Consider the following 24,467-nt stretch of genomic DNA (forward strand, 5'->3'; position numbering starts at 1 on the left):
GCACATTAAAATACATTCAAATAGGGATATCTGGGTGGTGGGGCTGCCTTTGACTTTTGCCTTTGGCGGGGGTGTGATCCTGGGGTTTAGGGATCGAGCCCAGCATCAGGCTCCCCACATGGAGCTCGCTTCTCCCTCTGCTTGTGTCTCTGCCTCTCTCTCTCTCTGTCTCTCATGAATAAATAAATAAAATCTTAAAAAAATTCAAATATTAGATGCAAGGACAGCATCTGATAGTCATTATAACTTCTGCAAGGACTCTGGTCCATGGACCACACAATCCACCCCTAGCCGTTACTGCCTAGAAACAGGAAGAGTACTGAAAACTTTAAAAATATCCTACCCATGAATAAAATGTTGAAATACTGAGGAGACACCCGTCCCCAATTCCAGAAAGCCATATATGTAATCTAGAGAAGGTCCGAAGCATGACAGTGACATATTTAAGGGACAAAGATGGCTGCCAGGGGACTATAAGCTACAAAGACAAGAAATATTCACCTTGAAAAGACCATGGTTGAGAAGTATTATCATCAAAGTACAAAATTAAAAAGCCTAAAGAAATAATACAAACCCGTCCATCAAATTTTAGAACCTTACAGAAGAGCAACACACAAAAGTTAGGGCAAATTTAAGGCCAAAAATAGGAAATATACTGATGGCTATAAAATATGGAACTTGTCTCAAATGCATAAATAACATAAAATCAGCAAATTAAAAATTTTAGACTTGAGATATTTAATTTTAAAATAGTATATATAAGGGTCAGGACCTTAGATTGTGTTTTCATTTCTCTGGAGGGTTTTTTTGTTTTTAAAGATGTTATTTATTTGAGAGACACTGAGCACAGGCAAGGGGAGCAGGGGAGGGAGAAACAGACTCCCTGCTGAGCAGGGAGCATGATGCAGGGCTCTTAAGGATCTCAAATGCTTAACCAGACTGAGCCACTCAGGCACCCCTCTGGAGTTTTTAGTTGCTTCTTTTCAAGATTTTAAAGTAATCTTTGCATCCAACATCAGGCTCGAACTCACAACCCTGAGATCAAGAGTCACACACTCTGCTGAGTGAGTCAGCCAAGTGCCCCCACTTGCTTTTTTTCTGATTGGCACAAGAGCTATGTGCTTTTTCAACACAACCTCAGATTTCTCCAGCTTCCCAGGCTCCTTGTTTTTCCTGGAGCCTTCCGTCTGGCTGAGGTACTCCCTTGGTCTGATGGGTAGACTAGGCTTCTTCATCTGGGGACCTCTGTTCTTTGCAGTCCTAAGCTAGAGCCGCTGTTTTTTGCACCCTGTGCTGCGGGGGTCTTGGTTTTCTCTCCCTTCTGTAACTGTCTCAGGAAGTGTGTGGGAGGTAACCCTCCTGAGTTCTTGTAGGAGAAAAAAAATTCTCTCAGTGTCTGAATTACCTGTTTCCTCTCAGTTCAGTAGGTCCTAGGATCTTCTTATTCATGCTCCTGGGTTTTGTCATTTGTCCGGTGGTTCTTGGTTGTCCATTTATATTTAAGACTGAAGAGCTGGACAGTGATTATTTTAGGTAGCGAGTACGTGGCGGAGTCTCTAAGGCTCTCCCCAGTTAGTCCCGTCCACTTTCTATTCTTTGGTGTGGAGCCTGCGTGGAGCTTTTTAAGTGACTATGAATGTGGCTTGGCATGCATCAGACTGATAATTTTGTCTAGCCGAGAATGATAGGTTTTATAATCCTGGTTTACTACAGGGTGGTGCAGGGCAGCCCAGGTGGCTCGGCGGTTTAGCACTGCCTTGGGCCCAGGGTGTGGTCCTGGGGTCCCAGGATCGAGTACTGCGTCGGGCTTCTTGCATAGAGCCTGCTTCTCCCTCTGCTTGTCTCTCTGCCTCTCTTTCTGTGTTTCTCATGAATAAGTAAATGAAAAATCTTAAAAAAACAAAAACAAAAACATGGTGGTGCATTGTGAGAAATAAATTACCCACACATCTTTTTCTTACAACATTCCTGAAATAGGAATTTAGATCTTAATAAAGGAAAGCAGTGCTTTGGAAAGTAAAGAGGTTATAAGTCCCTTCAAACATTTGTTGAATTTCTACTGTGTTCTGTGTTCTGGTGATGCAGATGGGATTTATAACTAAGACACTGGTCCTGCCCTCAAGGGGCTGGCTAGAGAGACTTACCCTTTCATTATGATTCTATAAATATTTCTTACTTGAGCTAGAATAAGTGGCAGCAAACTTTGCCTCTCCTGTCCCGTAATTTGCAAAAACCATAATTAATCGGATTGTGTATCAAAAACTGGATATTTGAAAAAAAAAAACCCTGGATATTTGAACTATACATTGATAATATGGTTGCCAGTGTTCAAAGGATGAGTGCATTTCCAAATTTGAGGACCTGTGCCCATGACCTTCTTTAGGGCTAGATTCATAGATTTCAGATGTAACCAGCATTTTTTTTTTTTTGGCATTTGGGGAAAGACCTTATGTGGAGCATTCAAGGGACACGGAGATTGTTACTTCACCTTGAGATGCCTCTGTGCTGTAATTATACCTTCATCTGGATTGTTCATACAAAATCTGCCCTTTCCCTCAACAAGACTTAGGCAGGAGCTCTCAAGGGTTATTGAGAGGTTGTCACCACATGGTGATGCCTGTTCAAGGGCTTTTGGATATTCTGAAATACAGATACTTCTGCTGGACTAGCCTCTTCCTCATGACACTTTATTACAAACTGTAGCTATAAATGAGATTACTGCTACAACTGGGAAAATGGAGTGGGAATTGGGAACCTTAATGAAAGGATAGGATTGTAAAATTAATCCGTAATATTTACTAGTGAGTTCACATACTTGAAGAACCCTGTCATCTGGTCCAGACTCTCATTAGATGAAAAAACAGAGACCTTAAGGGGTGAGGCAGATAGCTTAAGGAGCTGGATGGCAGAGTCAGAACCCTAGAGCCTGGTCTCGGCAGAACTCCCCACTCTGAAGTTTATATTTTCATGTGTTATTGGACCCTAAGAGCATGGTACAGACAGGAGTGTACTAGTGTAGGGGTGATGGCATTGGAGGAGGGCACAGCTGGGGTCCTAAGTACTCCTCCAGTACTTAACAGTGTCTGACACTGTTGCAGTTGCTCAGTAAATGCTTGAAAGTGTTAAGTACTTTCTCTGAGCAAAGTATTATGCATGAAGGGATGCAAAGCATGTCAAGAATCCATCTCTTTCCTTTTTTTTTTTTGGTAAAGATTTTATTTATTTTATTTTTTTTTTATTTTTATTTTTTTTTAAATTTTTATTTTATTTATGATAGTCACACACACAGAGAGAGAGAGAGAGGCAGAGACACAGGCAGAGGGAGAAGCAGGCTCCATGCACCGGGAGCCCGATGTGGGATTCGATCCCGGATCTCCAGGATCGTGCCCTGGGCCAAAGGCAGGCGCCAAACCGCTGCGCCACCCAGGGATCCGGATTTTATTTATTTTAGAGAGCACACATGTGCAGGTGGAGGGAGGGGGAGAGGAAGAGAGAGAATATCAATCAGACTCCACAGGGAGCATGGCTTTTGATGTGTGGCTAGATCCCATGATCCTAAGATCGTGACCTGAGCTGAAACCAAGAGCTGGATGTGTGGCCGACTGAGCCACCTAGGCACCCCAAGAGTCTGTTTCTTTTCAGAGAGCTCTGGGCTGATAGGGAATTTCAGATAATCAGATGATTGACTAACTTGTCAAAAGTCAGAAAGTGGTGTGGTCAGGAAGACTTGGCTGAAACAGAATACTGCAATCAGCCTCAAACTAAGTATATGAAATGATATGTCAATATTAGTCAGCAAGAAATCACTCTTAGACCTCTTCGCATACCCATCCTGAAGTTGGAGTTTCTGGTCTGTTACTTCTTGCTCAGCCTTTGCCAGTGGATTGTGCTGTGTGAACTCTGGGTTTCTATTAATTTACTTTCAAAGCTGGTTTAGTTCTTGCTGCCCTGTATAGATTAAGTTGATTCAATTTAGGTGTAGTTTAGCTAATATTATTGAGTCTCTGCTATTGTGCAGACATCGTGCCAGGAAAGAAATAATAATACACAGCCTAATAGGGATGCAGGTTAAAGCAAATGCATTACTGTGTGGTAAGTATATTCAGGGGTAGTCTGGTAGGCAAGAGTGTGGGGGATTTTTGTGCTGTCTGGGTGAGGGCAGGAGAGACTTTCTGGAAAAGATGACAGCTAGGTCATCATTTTAAAGGACAAGCAGGAACTTTCCAAATGCACAAGGAAGGGAGAGCCATTCCAGGTAGAGGAAGTGTCCAGACCTGATGTCGCGTTATGACGGTTTTGAACAGTATTGCTGGAATGTGAAGTGGAACACTTGGGGGGGGGGGGCGGCGGTGTGCTGTAGGAATAAGACATTTGGTCTAGGTGTGAGTGGAGGGTGAGCACAGTGTCCAGCCAGTTGGGGGTTTTTAGGTGGTTAGTCTAAATGCAATGTTAAATAGAACCCTGGCCCCCAATGCTTTGGGAGAGCAACCAAGATGAGAAAATACTGAAGCTGGGGATTAGTGAATTTATGGAGGAAGCTGTGGGGTTAAAAGATAATTAAGTTTTTAGAAATGTAATGATGGTAAATTATTGAGAATGTGGTACCTGATTTCCTAGTATGGTCACCTGGCATGAAATGTTTCAGAGAGGCCTTGTGAAGCAGTTGTACAGCAGGGAGGGATGTGCAGTAGTAGCATCAGCTCCTGTCACCTGACTCCCAGAAGACTGGCTGGCTGTAACCCAATTGCTGGAGCCCCATGTGTGGGATGATTCTGTGGGGCCAGTTTACCTAGAACCTAATGCTTCTACCCAGAGTGCCTCATATGCCTTCATACCTGAGCACTTTGTGGATCTCCTGTCCTGCCTTTATCCACAATACTTGTGGTCCCTAAGGTTGGGGCAGTAAAGCGATTCATGTGTCTGACATATAATAGAGAGTTAATCACTCTCAGAATCTGTCGTGTTTAACTCCATCCAGAATGCTGCAGATTTAATGTCCCAGATTTTATACTTCTATTTAGATTCCTATGTTCTCTATTTTTTAAAAATTTCATATGGTTTGTTTTTAATAGCTGTCATTTATTTATTTATAGTGAGCTCTCTGCCCAATGTGGGCCTTGAACTCATGACTCCAGGGTCAAGGGTTACATGCTCCACCGACTGAGATAGCTAGGTGCCCCGTTTCTATTTAATTTAAAGATTTGTCTTTAATATTTCACAGGCTTTCTTGATCATGGATGGTGAAGATATACCAGATTTTTCGAGTTTAAAGGAGGAAACTGCTTACTGGAAGGAACTTTCCTTGAAGTATAAACAAAGGTAATGTTGAAAGCATCCTGGAAATAGGGGAGGGAATTTGGAATATAGCAACTCTAGCATGTGTGGTTTTTGTTGTTTTTAACCATCAGCTAAATTTAGAGTTTCAGATTTAGGTTTAGGATTCTGGAAATAGTCCTAGCATTGCTTGTGTTTAAATAGTATAACAATACCATAAGAAAACTTCATATTTGTGATTTCTTCTGGTAGTTTACCTGCTTTTATGCTCATTACATTTGGTTGTCCTTGGCCTTCTGTGTGTGCCCTGATTCTGCCTCATGATGTGGTCTTTGGAGATTCTGATAAGCTGTCCCGGGCACACACGGCAGAATCTAGTCTCTTCAGGCAAGTTCAATCAGTGTCGGGAGCCTGCATCATTGTGAAGTGGGGAGAAGAGTTTCAGGGGTATGGAGCATTTTATAAAATCTCACTTATTTTAATTAGTTGGGAAAACTTTTATATAATAACCTTCAAGCACCAAAATTTGTCTTAGATTTCTTTTTAAAACATACTGTAACATACACATTTTTCTGCTTTGGTTTACAGAGCTTGCTAAGCCTTATCACACCTCTTATTGCTGTTTCATTGTTATTGTTGAAGGCAGTTATTGGGCCAGTGGTTGTAGAAGGGGTCAGTCTGTGGTAGGGGTTTGTAATCTTTTTTGTGCCATAGACGCCTTAATAGGCTGGGGAAACCTGCAACCCCTTCTCAGAATAGTGCTTTTAAACGTATGAGATTAAATAATAGAATTACAAAGGAAAGCAACTGTAAGTATTAGATGACTTTGTGGTATCGTAGTATGTGCTGCTTTATTAATACCTTAAATAAGAAAGACGTACGAGTCTGTAAAATGTGAGTCCTTCGGGGCCTTTTAACTCACTTTCACTGAACCCCAAGTATAGAGTACGAGTTGCTGAACAGATTGTCTTTATTGTGTCGTCTACTTGGTGGTAGTGCCACATTCAGGCCAAATTACTGAACTGATACATGATCTTCTTCAAGCTGACCCTGTGATTCTTGCTCTAACTCCTCTTTCCCACTTTATCTCTTTATCAGCTTCCAGGAAGCTCGGGATGAGCTAGTTGAATTCCAGGAGGGAAGCAGAGAATTAGAAGCAGAGCTGGAGGCACAGTTAGTACAGGCTGAACAAAGAAACAGAGACTTGCAAGCTGATAACCAAAGACTGAAGTATGAAGTGGAAGCATTAAAGGTAACCTTGGAAGTAGAAGGGTATCTAATGTGCTGGCTTAGATTAAAATGAGAAATAGATCTTTCTAGGTGGAGCTTCAGAGCAGCAGGCAACCACAAAAATAGAAAAGGCTTTTATTGTATTTTTTTTTTTTTAAGATTTTTATTTATTTGACAGAGTGAGCATGCACCTGGGGGTGTAGGGGGTGGGAGAGGGAGGAGCGGGAGCCTAATGCAGGGTTCCATCCCAGGGACCTGGGATTGTGACCTGAGCTGAAGGCAGACGCTTTATCAACTGAGCCACCCAGGGACCTCCAAAATAGAAAAGGCTCAAAATAAATTTTCTTTCTTTCTTTCTTTTTTCAAAATAAACTTTTCTTTCAGGGAGCCAGGGAAAAGGTGGTTTAGAGTTTTGGAGTTCACTTAGAAACTCTGTAGCTGTCAGTTTTTTAGCAATACTATTCTTGTAATAATGTAATTCGTTTCATTTTCAAAAGCTGCCTGATTTGACAGATTGCCTCACTCCAGGGTACTTTAAAATTATATTTGTATGAAATACACATTTATTTCATTATTGTTCATAGTCTCTTTGGTTTTGAAGTTTAGTTAGGGTTAAAAAAATTCCTTTTTAAATAGGGATTTCCAGGAGTAAAAGGATTAACCCCTTTTGCTGCTGTTCAGCACCTGCCTTAGCCAAGTGCTTGAGCTGTTTCTGTGCCTGGGGAGAGCATGGTTCTAGGTAGGTGGGGATGGTGGATAAGAGTGAGGGAATTGGAACTCAGAGTGGCAGTCTCCTTTCTGCTTCCCCGGGCTGCGTTTAAGCCTGAGAATGCAGAGGTCCTCCCGCCAACTGTGGGATTTCTGAGGTGGCAGTTTCACTATTGTACTTTTCAGAGAGATCATTATTAGATTTCTTTCTGAGAGGAGAATGGTTGACTCTCTAAATTTATGAATTAAAGTAGTTGGGATGAATGTGTTTTTTTTTTTTTTTTTAATTAATATTACAAGGAGGAGAGGGATACCATCAACTCAGATTGTGGGTAAATTCCTTGGATTCCCCGCTACCCTGCCACCTGCACCCATAACTTGGGTTACTTCCTTTATTAAGGAAAACTATATATTAATGACTTCCACTCCCCTTCCTATATCCGTGCCTTCAGGAGAAACTAGAACATCAGTATGCACAGAGCTACAAGCAGGTGTCAGTATTGGAAGATGATTTAAGTCAGACTCGGGCCATTAAGGAGCAGCTGCATAAGTACGTGAGAGAGTTGGAGCAGGCCAATGATGACCTGGAGCGAGCGAAAAGGTAAATGGAGGATGCTTGTTTGGTTAGAATAAGTGAAGGTGGCCATCAATGACAAAAATCTAGGTCTGTGGGCTCAGCCTGTCACCTGGGTCTTAGTCCCAGGACATCTCCTTTTGGTGTTTCACGTCCCCTGTAACTGGTCATATCGACACCAACCCCGAATCCCTATCTTCACAGATTGTGCCCTTCTAGGGTTTTCTTTCCCTCTGTCCTTTTCTTTCCCTGCAGGTCTGGTGCTCGGTCCTGTTGGTTTTTCTCTAAAACATGTCTCATTCATCTCTCTCTTTCCCTCTGTGTTCTCTCAGCACTCCCACACTTGTCATGGGCCTTGGATCTTCTTCCCAAAGTCTGCAGTTTCTTCATGGCTGATCTGTCTTTACATCTCAACTCCTTTTTGTTCTCTTTGGCTTTAACACGAACCGATGGATTTTCTCAGAGTGCCGCTTCCCTTACGATTGTGCGGCACGGCCTAGAGCGGCTTGCTGTTACTGTTGCTAAGCTATTATGTAATTATAATTAGTGTTTCTTAACCATTCCAAACTTAATTCCTGTTACTTTGCAATTATTAATATGTGAGTGACTCTTAAATGCCTGACTCGATGCTAGAGTTGAGGAGATAACTCTACTCCTCGGGGGTGACAGATGTAGACATTTCACCTGAGAAATACTCTGGTGAAGAGAGTGTACAGGCAGCTCTGGGGCCCCGAGGAGGGAGCCTCTAGAGTGCCCTGGGGGAATTGGGGGAAGTTTGCCGGTATTGAAGCTGACTTTGCAAGGAGGAAAGAAGCCAGCCAAGTGAAGAGAGAGATATGAAGGCAGAGAGGCAGGAAGGCTTAAAAGGTAGGAATATTTCACTTTGATTGAAGTGTATAGAGATAGTGTGGCTGAATGGGATGAGACTGGAGGGTGGTCAGGGCCAGATTACAGAGAACTTTGCTCTGTTTGAAAGCCATTCTGTAGGCAATGAGGGGCTCTTTAAGAAATTAAAAAAAAAAAAAAAAAAAGAAAAAAAAATTTAAAGAATTTTTTTAAACAAGGGAGTAAGATCAGATTTTGAGCTGAGAGGATAATACTGAGGAATTGGAAGTAGAGAGGAAGGACCATTGAGGAGTCATCTAGGTGATGGATGAAGGATTAAGCCAGGGCACAAAACTGGAGGAGAGCAGATGGTATTGAGAGACATCTTTTTTTTTGGTATATTTTTTAATTGGAGTTCGGTTTGCCAACATATAGAACACCCAGTGCTCATCCTGACAAGTGCCCCCCTCAGTGCCTGTCACCCAGTCACCCCATCCCCCTGCCCACCTCCCCTTTCACTACCCCTTGTTCTTTTCCCAGAGTTAGTCTGGAATTGAGAGACTTCTTGATAAAATTGGCCAGGGCATTAAGAGTTCTGACTGGAGGTTATAGAACTTTATTTCTGTAGCAGATAGCACATATTGTCAGGGTGGTGGTGGTTGTGGTGGTGGTGCATAGTAGGTGCTTGTTACTGTTTCCTGAATAAATGAGTAACAAAAAATGCAGAAAGAGGAGTTAGGAAGTAAATGGAGTGGGAGCTAGGACTTGATGTTTCAAACAAATAACTAATTCTTAGTGTACTCTAAAATTGTTGAAAAGTTTTCTTCTTGAAAATGTGTAAACTTTGATTGTTTAACATTCAGTGGGGAGATATAATGCGTAATAATGGCCTTCCTTTAAGGAATCATAGGGAATTTTGGCGGGAATTTAAAAGAATATATTGAATGGCCCGAACTAATAGCAGAGATACTAAATGCCACCAAAAGTCAGAAGGCATTGAGATCATTCTCTTTCAACTGGGCCAGGCTTTCTAGGTCAGGAAATGGCATGAGATCAACTGACATTTTTCTTTTGTATTAGCTATTGCATGCTGTTTATTTAATTTGTGGACTCCAATTTTTTTTTTTTTCTTAAGGGCAACAATAGTTTCACTGGAAGACTTTGAACAAAGGTTAAATCAGGCCATTGAACGCAATGCATTTTTAGAAAGTGAACTTGATGAAAAGGAATCTTTGTTGGTCTCCGTACAACGGTTAAAGGATGAAGCAAGAGGTAAAAACTGACAACTTAAAGTTTATCCTTTACCTTAATGTCTCTAAGTCCGAGTTCTAAGTTAGGTTTGGGATCTGCTCTGAAAGTTGTGCACATTTGTATACTTTTGTCAGGCACTACACTAAGTGTTTTTAGTCTCTTAACACCTATGAGCCAACTCTGAGAGGTAGGTAGTGTCCCCATTTTATGGGTCAGAAAACCAAGGCATGGAGAGTTTGAGTTTTGTCCAAAGCCTTAAGAGCTTTTCAGTGGGAATTCAGACACTGGTCTTTTTTCCAAAACCTTAATTCTGTTCCCACTGTTCATGTCCTGTTTGGTTTGTTTTGGTGTTTTACATTTTGCTTCTGTGTAAATAATTTTGTGTTATGCACATAGTAACACTGCATATGTGCACATATTATAAAGAAGAGGCTATTTTCGTCTTTATGATATTCTGCATTCTACCATGTATTAAAAAGAGAGGGAGGGAAAGAGACTTTTAAAGGAAAGTGTATAATCACCACATGCATAAAATGTGTACAGCACTCTGACTTCCCTCCCCCTTCCTCCAGCCCCTGGAAACACCATTCTCCTTTCTGTGTCTATGAATCTGATGACTCTAGGGACCTCATATACGTGGAGTCATACAGTGTTTGTCCTTTTGTCACTGGTGTTTTGTCCTTTTTCACTTAGCGTAATGTCCTTGAGGTTCATCCATGTGGTAGCACGTATCAGAATGTCCTTCCTATTTAAGGCTGAATAAGATCATATTAAATGCTTGTATTGCATTTTCTTTATCCATTTATCCATGGGCAGACATTTGGATATAATACTCAGAAATGGGATAACTTTGTATCCTTTTTAAATGTGTGTTCTGTAGGTCAGTTGCATAACTGGAAAAGAAAGTGTTAATTTTGGCTTAAAAATTCAGTATTTGAAAGCAAGAAAAAATTTGCAACTATTTCGAATACTTCTTTTCTAAAACAGAATAGTACATTTTGACAACTAATAAAAAAATACTAACCCATATAAAATTACAAAAATGTACTTCATTGATTTTGCAGTAATTGCCAAAGTACACATTTCAAAATAAAAGCAAATGAGTTGAAAAGAATATTTATTTTTGTGTCATATAGGCTCACTGCGAGTTGTTCTTTGGACTCTGCCCTATTTTTATATAATGAGCATAGTTAACTGTTCTCTTAGGTTATAGCATTTGTATCAATTCTAGCATTTAAAAATTATTCTCAAAGATCATTTAGACAGTAGGGTTGTCATTTTTATACCCTGAGGAAAAAAAGTGTTACGTAGGAAACTCTTCTTTTGAGATATAATAATTTTGGAAGTTATGGCATTTTAGAGGTGACTTTGCTTGGGTGATTTGCTTCCTCTGGTGAGTTCTATTACCTGTGCCCCATTTTGCAGATTTAAGACAAGAACTGGCAGTTCGGGAAAGACAACAGGAAGTAACCAGAAAGTCGGCCCCCAGTTCTCCGACTCTTGATTGTGAAAAGATGGACTCCGCTGTCCAGGCGTCACTTTCTTTGCCAGCCACTCCTGTTGGCAAGGGCACAGAGAACAGTTTTCCTTCACCAAAAGGTTTGCAGTTTCTTTTCTTTCTGAACCTGTGGTAGATTATCCAACTGAGGAGGGTTTGCTGGGGAAGCAGGGCAAGGCACGTGTAAGCGATGGTTTCAGTGGAGAAGTTGGGGAAGTCAAGCGCTCTGTGAGGCAGAAGAAGAAGTTTCCACGGTTGCTCCCACACGGGGAGCGGGGTGACGGTGGCCACATGTAAAACAGGAGCATCTCAATCGAGATTTTAAAAAGAAAGGTTTTCAGGCAAAGTCAAACCTTTTGATGATGGCAGTAATATACGCTTATGCCAAAAAATCGAGAAAGAAAAGAGAGGGGCCCATTCTGCAGTCCTGCCCCTGAAAGCCAACTACTCTTGACACCAAATTTCCCTGCCATATGTGCCTGTTTGTTTTTGCACATGCCTACTTGTTTCACGTTTGGGGATCATTTTTATATATGGTTTATTTCTCTTGCCACTGAACCGATTGTAAAGGACTAGAAGCCTTCCTACACAGACTGTATAGAGACTCGTTGAGCTGCCATTCAGACTCATGTAAGACTGGCTCAGGTGGACACGCTGTTCTTTTACATGCTTACATGCATACATGTTCTTTTACATGGCTGCCGTTTTCAGAGGTGACGTTTGGAGTAACCAATGACTAATACATGGAGAATGTTCCTTTTTCCATCAGCAGAGGTTTTTTTTTTTTTTTTTTTTAATCCAGATAAGCAGAGAAAACACTTAGCAGCCACTATACACAGAACCTTACAATGGAACCCCAAAGCTCTTAATTCAGATTTATTTTGTTTTTGAGCTTATTGCTATTTCAGCATTTCCTATTCCTCCATACTTTTTTTCTTCCCAAAATAAGTTCTTTCTTCCCCTCTCTTTTTTAAGTAAAGGATTTTATCTTCCAGCGTGATAGAAGGATTTTTCTCTGGGCAGTTAGTGAAGTAAGTGCTCTGTGTCTGTGCCACCCATTCCAGTAGCCACTGGCCACATGTGACTGTTCACATTTCTATTAATGTTAGTTAAAATTTAAAATTCAGTTTCTCAGTTGCATTAGCTGCATTTCAGGTGCCCAGAAGCCCTTGAATGGATAACTACTCATCCCACTTTCATCTAGGTATTAGTGTGAAAATACTGTAGAGTCAGAGGTGGTGTTATTTGTACTCATGCTGAGTGTGCTGCTGAGGATGAGAGCAGGCAGGGTAGAGATGACAGCAGCCATCAGAAACTCACTGTCCACTTTTCAGAAGGGCTACTTGGGCATTTGAGGATCTCAGAATTGCTAACATTTGAGAATTAACAAAGATTTGCTTTTAGGTACTAACTAGAATTCTGCAGTTCAGTTCTGAAAATTTGTTAGTTGAGTACTAATCTTCTGAATAGTCTGGAACTTCAGTCAAGGTTAATACCCAGGGAGGTGCCCATTCTCTAATAGCTGATTAGAGTTTTAACTCAGGGACTTGGCTGCAGTGAGCCGGGCAAGGTCAGTGGGACACAGAGCTTGCTTGCTCTGGCAGAGGATTAAGACATGTCAACTCCAAGGCAGGAAATTTGTCCAAGTAGACAAGTTTTTAGACTGGAACTGATGGCATGAACTTTCACTAACCTAAAAGCTGCTGTGCACTGGATCACAGCAGTTGAATGACAAATCAGTCAGGACAGACCTAATGAGAAGCAGGAGGTTAGAGGAATCGGTGCAAATTGGAAGGGCTGAGCCCGATGAAGTGGTCTGTCTTTAATTGCATTTTATCGATAACAATGACTGTTTCCAAAAAGCATTTAAGACAACTTACCATAAAAGCACAGATTTCATAATTTGTGGAGAACAGGGAGAACTGAGATCTGGAAATCCTTGCTGGGAAAAGTACAGCAGTTTATTTATATCCTGTCAAGTGCCTGTTCTGTGCCACGCACTTTTCTAGGCGGTGGGGGTTGACTGGTGAATAATAAGGTGAAGTCCCTACCTTCAGTGAGATTATCTCCTGGAGGCTGAGGACAGAACAGCAGCAGCAACAAAGCATTTACATACTGAAGAGCACTCTGTAGAAAACGGATGAAAGAATAACAGCTAACATTTATTGAGTATTAACTATGTGCTAGGTATTTAAAAAGCATAGTAACTGAAACTTCATGATGACTTTATAAGTACTGTCATTAGCCCTCTTCTACATATGGGCAACTTACTAAAGCTCACGCAGTTACTGAATGGCAGAGATGGACTTGTCTCTTGCAGTGTAGCCTAAGAGCTATTAACCATCGTGTATATGACTTCAAAAATAAATTGAAGAAATGTGCATGACTGAAAACCTTTGTCGAGAGGCGTGCAAGAAGATGGGAACGTCACCCTGAATGGCTCCGATTCTGAATGGGAAGCCTCTTACAGTAGCCATTGTATCCAAATCAGTCAGCTGTTTAAATTCCTAATGACATCAACACAGGGTTTAAGTTGGCAGGTTGATTTTAAAGTTACTCTGAAGAATAACTGTGCCAAGAAAGTTCGAAATAAGGTGAAGACAAGAGGCTTTCCCCTTCAAGATACCACAGTATGTTTTAACTTTGTAATAATGAAAGCAGCATGTTTCTGGTGAAATAGACTAATAATTCAGTGGAACTAAAATATATAGGGAATTCAGTATATGTAAAGTGCCATTTCAGATGAGTCTTCACAACATGGTATTAGGATGATTGGCTATCCATTTGGATGAAAAAAAATTTAGATATTTGATGAATTAAGTGACCTAAATATAAAAAAAAAATTAGGAAAACAAGGTGAGGAAGCCAAAACTTACCTCACCGAAACAGAAAGTTTGAAAGATAAATGTCACATTGAGAAATACAAGATCTGGGGAATCCCTGGGTGGCTCAGCGGTTTAGTGCCTACCTTTTGGCCCAGGGCATGGTCCTGGAGTCCCCAGGATCAAGTCCCACATCAGGCTCCCTGCATGGAGCCTGCTTCTCCCTCTGCCTGTGTCTCTGCCTCTCTCTCTCTCTGTCTCTCGTGAATAAATAAAATCTTAAAAAAAAAAAAATACAAGATCTATGAGAGAAAGGGTGAATATATATAGCATTTAGTGCCCTTGCCCACTGATTAAAGGAAAGACAACCCGGTAGACAAAGTGCAGAGGATAAACATGATTTCTAGAATAAGATATTAAAATAATTAGTTAAGGAAACAAAAGAGAAAATAAAATGACTATCAAATTGACCAAAAAAAAAAAAAAAAAAGTAACGTCTAATATTATTGAGGGCACAACCATAGAGATTGCTGACATTGGCACAACCTTTTCAGAGAGTGTTTTGGCAGTATCTATTAAGGTGAAGAAAATGAGCATATCCTCTGATCCAGCAGTTCTATTTTTAGGAATCTCTTCTCTGGAAATACTTGTCTAGATGCTTTAAGGATATGTGTTCTTTTAGCATTATTCATGATGTAAAATTGGATATATTCCAAATATCCATCAGCTGAAGGAGACCGTTCACCTGAAGACACCGTTAGGGTGTCTCCACTTTAAACCTTACACCCATAGTTTGGCATACTATATTGATTTGTCATTGAGCATATGCTGCACAGTGCACCCAACAACAAAAGGGACCTGCAAGTGTAATCACTCACCTTTTCTTTCTCTCTAGCTATACCAAATGGTTTTGGTGCCAGTCCACTAACTCCTTCTGCTAGGATATCAGCGCTAAACATCGTGGGAGATCTCTTACGGAAAGTAGGGGTAAGCATTCCATTATTTAGCACTCAGTACTGAAGCTGTCAAGGTGTGGAGTTCTTAATTTGGAGTGCGGGAAGAAAGAAGGGTTCCTTCCTGTAGTGAAGGCTGTAAATCAGCAGAGAGGCAGGAGCATCCAGTGACCACTGAGGCAACTCCCGGTAAACAGCGCCTGGGCTTGGGCTTGCTGGTGCCTCTGCAAAAGGCCCTGTGCTCTGTCCTTGAGATCCCCCTTGGGCACTCTTCGGTTTCTCCATGACTGTTTCTCCGTCACGACTCCTCTGTCTTTTCCTAAGATAACTGCTCTCTGGCCTGTTGTGTGTTCTGGACCATTCCTGTATCCTGTGCTTGCCGCAGTCTGCCCTCCCTGGGGCCGCCCCGGAGCTTTCTCCTTGTAGGACTTCAGCACTGGCTCCCAGATAGGACTTGGGGCTCTCAGTTACTTATGCCCGTCTTCTTGCTCCTTGGAAGAGGAGCTTTAGCTTCTGTGCTGTCTCCTCGGCTCTAATCTTGGATTCCAGAACAGTTGGGCTTTGGAAATATTAAACTTGTTTTTCTGCTTATTCAATTTTTTGCTTTGTAGAATACCTACTCTTTGACTTCATCAACAGTAGGACTCTGGGTTTTTTAGCTATCTCTTACTTTTGTTCCTTCCTGCTCATCAGTGATCCCACAGGTGGCTTCCTTTGTCACTGCTGACTCATGGTCTTTTTGGCCATGGAAGAGACCTACAGTCTGGATCAGTCCAGCAGTTGGAGCTTTCCTTCCCTGAATCTGGAGTGCAGGAAACAATTACATAACTGTGGACTCACGCCACTGTGAAGTTAGCATCTCCTGCGTGGGTTCCCTTTCCTGTTTCCCTGGGCAACTTTTACCTTTCCCTTCAGTAATTTACCTCTGAAACTGCCCGTGATCCACCACCCCTTCACTTGTTTGTGAGAGACATCTGCTGAAAAAAGCAGAAATTGCATTATACTTTACATAATGAGGAAATGGGAGGCTGAGGTACAAGGCCCTGTGCTTGCTTTTTTTGACTTACAGAATTATTTTCTGATCATTAGATTAAATTCTGAATCTGCAGTTCAACGTTGCTATAAAAAGCAACACACACAAATTATTTCACACAGTCTATAGAGTAATTTTCCCTCGTAACATAACGATTTTTTAATGCTATTTGTTGTAAGAGATGTGACAGGTGGCTCCATAACTCAAAATGATGTGTTTATTTTTTGGTGTCTTGACTTACCAACTTTAAGCAAAAAGATGAAGAATTTAACTCCCACTCTCCCACTTTTAAATTTTCTGTTCTTTTGATAATTTAAAGTCTTTGGCATGCTCAAACCTCTGTTTCTGAATTTATTAGACTGCATCTTAGCTCCCTGTTGTATGTTTGTGTCTTTCTCTCTCTCCTGTCTTGAACCCTGCATTGGTTGGTTCTGAAAATTGAAAATTAGCAACTTCTACAATGTTCTGCCCATGTATAGATTGTAGACTGCAGAATCAGGTGGAGCTGGGGTTCTTGGGTCGTTTTATCTGTAACATCTCAACAGATGTTTCATGTATTAAGTTTTTTATCATTTACTCAAAATCATACCAAGGGTTTTTATATTTGTATCAAAGCTGCCTCGTGTACACTTTCCTTTTCACATCTTCTCACTTACCTTCTTTTTCTTGTGGGTAGAAGAAACCACTGTCCTTTCTTGGCTCCATCCCACGTCTGCAGCTTCCTTCTCTCCCTCTGCTGAGCACTCTGAGGGGCTCGCAGGGCTGGCATGCTGCCTCATTTCTCTTCCTGAGTTACTTCTGTCTGTTCCTTGGCTTCACGTCTGCAGCTTTCTCTGTCCCTTGTTTGTTTTGCTGATTAAGTTATGTAATTTATTCAGAAATGGTGCATGAAAGGTGATCTTGGGAGTCCTCCCTCGGTTTGTCCTTTGGGCTGACCTTCCGCCTCCAGGATATCATTGGGACTTCCAGGTCTGCGGTTATCAGCCAGCCTCCGCTTGCTCTTCGAAGTGTTTCCCTTTCTACTTCTTTGCCTCCTTTGTCCCATGACTTGAACTGGAGGCTCCATCCCCACCCCTGCATCCTCTAACATTGAGAATTCTAGGCCATTTGATTCCCACTTGTTTGTTCTCCTCTCTGACTTCTTTTATTACGCTCCTATTATTGGCTCTGTTTATAGCCATTCTTCCTCTTTATCTCAGTGGTTAAAGGATCCTGTTCCTGCCTGTGGCTAATTTTGTCCCTCTGTGCCTTGGATCCCATCCCTTCCAGCCTTCTCGTTGATGTCTCCTGTATTTTCAGCCTTTTACTGTATTTTAGGTATTTATATGCATAATCTGTATGGATTACACATTATATATGATACACATACTTCATATGTAATATTTGTGTATTACATATCATACAATTTTTTAATTTAAAAAAAAAAAAGTAAAAACAGCTATTCTTTTACCCTGTATCTCTCTTTAGCTGTCACCCTCTTTCTCTCTTCCCTCATAGCCAAGCTTTTCGAAAGCATGTCTTCATTTATAGTTAGCATGTCTGACTGTACCTGCTCCCCAGACATCCTGGTCTGGACTCAGTTCCCTGCTCACTCCACCAGAACTGCTCATTGATGATCTCAGCACTACCAAGCCCGGTGGATGCTGTTCTGCCCTACTTTTACTTAGAACATTCAATACCGACTTTTTTTTTTTCCAATGCTTTTTTTTCCTTTGCTGCTCTGTTGCTGTGTCAGGTCTGCTTCCTGCCCATTCCTTTCTGCCATCTCATTGGGTCTTTATCTGCCCACCCTTTAAGGTTGATTTTATTCAGAGTTCTGTCCTTGAATTCCTGATCTTATCATTTATAGTCCTGACTTTGTTACCTGGTATGAAATCTTAAGTCTGCATTTCTTTCTTTTTTTAAAGATTTTATTTATTTTTTCATTAAAGACATGAGAGAGAGAGAGAGAGAGAGAGAGAGAGGTAGAGACACAGGCCAAGGGAGAAGTAGGCTCCATGCAGGGAGCCCGACATGGGACTTGATCCCAGGTCTCCAGGATCACGTCCTGAGCTGAAGGTGGCGCTAAACCACTGAGCCACCTGGGCTGCCCTAAGTCTGCATTTCTTTTTTTTTTTTTTTTTTTTTTTTTAAATTTTTATTTATTATTTATGATAGTCACAGAGAGAGAGAGAGAGGCAGAGACACAGGCAGAGGGAGAAGCAGGCTCCATGCACCGGGAGCCCGATGTGGGATTCGATCCCGGGTCTCCAGGATCGCGCCCTGGGCCAAAGGCAGGCGCCAAACCGCTGCGCCACCCAGGGATCCCAAGTCTGCATTTCTTGACCACTCTTTCCCCCAGTGCTGGACCTGGTGCTTCCCTTTATACGTCTCTTACCGATGCCTCAGACACAGCTTGTACCTGCTAGATGATCATGCTCAGCAGGTGTTTGAATGAATACAGGAAATTAGTGTCTCTTTAACAATCCCAACTTAGAAAGGACCATGGGTGTAGGTCAAGAGCCCTGGGATCTGTCTACTTGTGTCACATTTTTCTAAGTTGTAAGGTCAAGATTATATCTGTATTCATCAGTAATACCGAGAGGAATTAGTACGTTATTCTGAGCTCATGAGATCGGAGTCAGCAATAAACATTCCCTCTTTTCTATCAGAGGTGATTGATTGTGGCTTGAATGGCTACCATTATCAACACAGAGTAATTTTAGTCTTGAAATAGAAATGGTTTGAAATGCAGATTTTTATGTACAGCTACTGTTTTGACAACCATATCATTCCTCCTCCTTTCTGTAGGCTTTAGAATCCAAATTAGCAGCTTGCAGGAATTTTGCAAAGGACCAAGCATCACGAAAATCCTATATTTCAGGGAATGTGAACTGTGGGGTGATGAATAGCAATGGCACAAAGTTCTCTCGATCAGGACATACGTCTTTCTTTGACAAAGGGTAAGTATTGGACATTTTAAACGATAATTTATTTTTGAGTAGTAAAGTTGCACATTATTAAGTGAGCTTATTGGACTCTGAAAAGGTAAATTCAATTTGATAAACCTACCTGAAGTAGGTATCATTCAAGTCTTAGGAGACATAAATCTGTTGTTGTCTTCTGGTCCCCATGGAGTCTGTTGCCCTGAGAACTCTGACACTTCTGTCTTGGGAAGCAGACTCTTGCAGGGCAGCAGTGTTAGGCTCTGGGAGTTAAAGACAACCGTGTTAATATTTCTTGTTCCCAGGGCCCTTAAAGGGTCTTGGCCAATGATTGGTAATGGTAGAAGAGAACACTGTGATTGTGTATGTGCATACTTTGCAAGAAATGTTTTGTTGGAATATTTTAGAAAAGTATGAAAGCGCTGGATCAAATACAGCTTAGAGGATGCAAGTTGTATGATTCGAAGATTTTTTTTGGAGGTGGGGGTGTATTGACAAAAAGTGGCATAAGATTGAAGCATCCTTAATGCAAAAACATTTCAGTTGGTACGGAGGTGTATAAGTGAAGAGTAAATGTTTTCTGTTTTCACACCATTTTTGCATCTTTATGCTTGTTTTTAGGCCTGTAAAATCATATTTTTATGCATTTGCTCTGCCTTAAATATGGCTCTGCAACACCCCCATCATGACTTATAGTGCCAGTATCTTTCCTTATCAGTGCATTTTGATCTATCTCAAGTTTAAAAAAAAAAAAACTAAAAACAAAACTGCATGGTTATGCTTTGATTGAATGTGCCTTCATTTGACTAACAACCAGTCAGAACCTGCAGTCTGGGTGTGTTGACCAGATTCCCAATGGTAGCTGTTATTGGAACAGTAAAGAGGCCCTGTGGTCCCTTGCTCCTGTCTGTGTTTTGAGCTGGGGCACTTGTTTATTCTTGTTCTATGAAAAAGTGTAAATACAAGTCTAGAGATGTTCGCAGTTTCTTAAAGGAGCTTGTCCTTTCTGCTTTCCTTGATCACTGTGGCACATTGATGGAGGACTTGACTTGGCACACCATCTGCTCTGAAAAGCTCCTTTTTGGTCACCCTTGTGGAGTGGAGCATCCCGATCCTCTCTTTCCCTTAAGGGATGTCTACCATAAGGGGTACATACTTCATTAAGGAGCACATTCTAAAATAGCAATACATAAATCAGAACTTCACTCTAACCATTGGGGTTTCTTAGGGGGAGTAAGTAGAAAGTTAGTTTTCCTCAGGTTTAGGAGTTTCAGGCAACCTTGAGGACTAATTTTTATACTATAATGGTAAGTGGAATACATATTTCACATTAAAGTTGCCATTTCTCTGAATAATGCAGGAAACGTTTAGAGGTAGTCTTCACGAGCATTGAGAACAGTACCTAATTATTTTGTCTGACTTGTAATTTTTCCAAAGTGTAATTAACCTCCAGGTAGAGCAGTTATGAGTCCTTATTTGGAATCCCGTTTCTTGCCTCGGATGCCCTATGACATAAGAACAGAGAGGAACCAGAAACACATAGGTTGGGGTGATGCCTCTGTACACAGGGATTACTCAGAACAGTCTCAATGAGGGAGGGATAACTCAGTTCAGGCTCACTGCTCTTCCATGTGGGCCCTGGTGTACGACCCTGGCCCAGAGACGGACCGGGTCTCAGGTAGATGCGGAGGATTCAGAGTAAGCCGGAACTGGGAGCTTTGGGCTCCATCACAGAGCCCCCCAGCCCCTGAGGAACATCCTAGATGCATGTGGAGGCTTTATCTTCTGAACTGAACCTGGAGACGTACTTCCCAAGAGAAACAGAGATGATACCTAGTTTTGCTTTAAATAGTACACATTTTTAACTGTACTGTTTCTTAAGAATTAAATAGGCTTTTGTGGGCCATCCTCTTCTTAAGTGTTTAGTTTATATGCTAAATGGATTGTCCATCCCCACTCATGTATTAACCTACTTCTTGAATCATGTGCGTCTAGTTGCCATATTCCTGAAGCTAACTCGCATGGTTTGGCTGTGTTTATACTTCTTGCTGCTTTGCTTCGATTCTGGCTTCCTTCTGGCCTGCCTGGCTTTAAACTCTGGTCTTTTTTTCCTGCTGACCTGTTGACTAGATAGTAAAAATCAGGATGGTATGTACCAGCTGGGACAGGAAGGGTGGGGGTATGTCCCAGTCCTCAGCTCCATTGTTGAGTCTGGCAGTTAAAAGAAGAAATGCCATTTCTTACAGAAGCATAGAAGTGTGTAGTTTTGAGTTTTATTATGAGAGAAAACTCATGCCTGCCCTGCCTTTCACTCCCAAAGAGTGTGTCTGTAGCACTCCCAGAGACCTGTGGGGAGAGTTCATCAGGGGAGGTACGTGTGCATGCTTGTGGACATGCATGTGTCCACTCCGCCATGCCCCTCCCTCAAAGTCCTGTGATGCCATGAGGCTTGACCACGTGAAGCCAGATGATACATCTCCTCATTAGATATCAGCACATGTGGTTTGAAAATAATCTGTAAGTTTTGGTGGTTTGAGGGCTTCCTAGAAATGGTTTTATCTAGTCTGTGATCACTTCTGCCAGTTTTTAGAATGTGGCTCGCTGGACCTCCTTCCTGGCATTGCTGTGTGTCCTCCAGCCACTGACAGCCCTTCGTGTCACTTCTCTAAACCTCATGTGTAGTACGGTTACTTGACTTCTCTGAAAAACATTTTTTCATCATCATTTTCATTCAGCAAGTATCACTTACCCTGATTCTGTAAGCCAGTGTGATTTTGTTTGGGCTGTGTGTACGTGGGCGTAGACTGATTGTAGGGCATGCTGTGAAAATAGTGCTTATATTACTGTTTAATGTCTTTTCCTTTTTTTTATTAGGCAAGAAAAAGTCATATTTCCCACGTTGTTCATGGGTAACTGAATTTGTTTGCTGTGCTCTTTTTCCTTCTTTCTCAGTGATGGTGTGTGGTGTAAGACGCATTAACAAACTGGTTTTACTAACTGCATGGGGCTGACTCTGCTTTAACCAACTTACAGCCCGTGAGTGAGTTTTCAAGCTCCTGTCTGACCTGACTGTACACCATTATTACCGGTTCAGCTGTGCAAAACGGAAGGAATTCATGGTGTAGGGGTCCTGGGGTGGTTGTGACTAGCAGGCTTGGTGGTGCTCCTGACACGGGGTCGGAGCTGTAGTGATGCTGCGAGGAGTCTGGGCATGAGGGTCAGGTGCCACTGTCGGGCCCCGGGATCACATTTGACTTGACTCCAGGGGAGAGCAGGGTTCTTCCTGTTGCCTAGTCTTCTGTTTTCTCAAAGCAGGCACCAGTGGGTCATGGAGCCTTGCTGCCTGGGAACTCTCCTCTGCTCGCTCCTGTACAGGGATGATAGATGGTGACGTGTCTACCTTTTCAGGAACATACATTTCAGTCTGTGGAGCTGCTGGAGCTTGCCTGAGACTCCACTCTCCTGTCTCGCTAGAGTGGCGGATCGGGAGTGTGTCTGCCAGTACTCCCGCATCTGCTCTGGCCTTCTCTCATCCTGTCCTTGCTGCGCCGGGTACACCTGCCCTTGCTGCTAGGATGGGTTTGGCCTGGTGCTCTGTCTCTGTCATGTTAGATGTGTTCTCCTGCTGACTGGCTCTGTCCCACTCCTCACTTCTGTTGCTGTTTTACAGCTGCCCCTGGCCCCTGTTCTTAGCTAGATTGTCTATTTTTCAGACTCTCGAGCTAAATTGAACTAGATTTTGGTGGTATGACCATGACATTTCATAGCTTCTGGAACCTTTTTTGTATAGCTGATTCCCAGATCTGCTTCTCCATCCTTGCGTGCTCACTCTCCGTTCAGTCCTGTGTTGTCCACTGGGACATTCCCCTGCGGCTCTTTTGCTGCTTCCCGAAACCCAGTTTGGTGAGTGAAGAGGCTTTGGTCCTCTTGGAACCCCTCCCCCATTGCACAGCTTTGCAGTTGGAGGAAGGTACCTCACCAGACTGCTGCTCCCACCCGTAGGGTCAACCTTCTTCTGGCCGTTTACTTCCCATTCCTCAACTCAGGGGATGGGTGCTAGGTACATGACCCTGGCAGGTGGTTATTCTCTGCTCCATTGGACATTCACATCAAGAATTCTCACTTCTGTCCACAGAAGGGAAATTGCCTTTCAAGTATCCTGTTCTCCTTTTCTTTGCTTGTGTGCTCTGCTGCTTTTTCCCATTAGAGTGGAGCTGTGTCGGGAGCAGGAGAGTTCTTGTTTGCTGAGGGCTCTCAGGTGTCTGCTGGCAAGGAGGAGCTGGGGAAAGGAGAATGTGGCCCCGGCATCCACTGACGCGTTCAGGGGGTGACCTCGGGCTGGACCTCTGCTTGCTTTGGTTTCTTTAGCGGTAGAACAATAGGGATGAACTTGATATTTTTTAAGGTCCATCTAGCTTGAAAATGTGGGAATGCCAGCCCTAGAACTACTGCATGTGGTGCTGTTCTTGTGGGGCTTTTTGCATGCCCCTGTGGAGCAGGCGCTAGGTTCTTGGTGCCCGGTGGGGCTTGTCCTGCCTGCTGCCATGCTCTGAGCCGGCAATATGATGTTCCCGTGTTTAAATCTGAGGCCATGTGTGAGGCCTGCCTTGTTCCCACTGAGGTTCTCGGACCAGCCAGACAAGTGGCAGGTGGGGCTTATCCTGTGAAGGCTTGCAGGGGCATGTGGGGTATGGCCCCCAGCCCAAGAAGGGGTGCATCACTGAGGGAGACAGGTGTGCAGCAGGGAGAGATTATGGGCCTTGGAGCCCCTCCTGTTGCTTTTGGCCTGGGCGGGGGGTGACTCACCTTCCAGTCAACATCTACACTCTTTGTTCAAAGTAGTCAGGGGTCATCTGTCTCTGCATGTCTGTTCCTCTGAGATTGCACTTCCTTCTGCAGTCTGTGAAGCAGTTATCTTTGCAGGAAATGTGTCTGCCCCCCCACCCTACCTTTTTTTTTTTTTTTTTAAGAGAACCTCTCTCCTGAGCCTGTATTCAGGTCCCTGGACTCCTCCCGGGGAGCAGGTGGGAGGACAGCGATGGCTTGTGTGGTGCAGTGCAGCCCTACAGTTGGCTGCACCTCCCAAATTGGTAGTGGGGCAAATCTTCCCGGGAAGGGTTTTTGTGTGAAAGGGCTGAAGTGGCTTCCTGAGAGAGGTTCTAGACCTGCACTCAGTCCCTCGCTGCTTCCCTGGGTGGCTGTGTAGGTGGAGGACGGGGTGGGGCCGAGGGCGGGGGGGCAGGGCACTCACCCCTCTATTTGGCGTTGTTTGCCAGACAATTTAACATAGTTATTTTTCTCCTCTTTATTAAGATATTCATGTACATTGTAGATTTGGAAAACAATGAAGTGGGAAATAGTAAACAAAATTTACC

The 24,467-nt window shown here is 42.6% G+C and overlaps 1 protein-coding gene across 3 annotated transcripts in view; it reads left to right on the forward strand.

Moving 5' to 3' along the window:
* The window catches only part of NDEL1 (nudE neurodevelopment protein 1 like 1), a 50,638-nt gene that overhangs the window by 24,294 nt on the left and 1,877 nt on the right, over positions 1-24,467 (forward strand). For 2 of the 3 annotated variants that reach the window (XM_041771838.1, XM_041771836.1), the window contains 7 exons: positions 5,222-5,319; positions 6,373-6,526; positions 7,665-7,813; positions 9,747-9,883; positions 11,288-11,461; positions 15,078-15,169; positions 18,959-19,110. In XM_041771838.1, the coding sequence (XP_041627772.1) occupies positions 5,234-5,319; positions 6,373-6,526; positions 7,665-7,813; positions 9,747-9,883; positions 11,288-11,461; positions 15,078-15,169; positions 18,959-19,110 (944 nt within the window). In that variant the 5' untranslated portion in view covers positions 5,222-5,233. Of the gene's footprint in view, positions 1-5,221; positions 5,320-6,372; positions 6,527-7,664; positions 7,814-9,746; positions 9,884-11,287; positions 11,462-15,077; positions 15,170-18,958; positions 19,111-21,966; positions 22,002-24,467 lie in introns of all 3 variants that reach the window. The other variant, XM_041771837.1, reaches the window with a different exon arrangement.

The sequence above is a fragment of the Vulpes lagopus genome, chromosome 10, assembly GCF_018345385.1.
Source record: "Vulpes lagopus strain Blue_001 chromosome 10, ASM1834538v1, whole genome shotgun sequence".
Lineage (NCBI taxonomy): Eukaryota > Metazoa > Chordata > Mammalia > Carnivora > Canidae > Vulpes > Vulpes lagopus.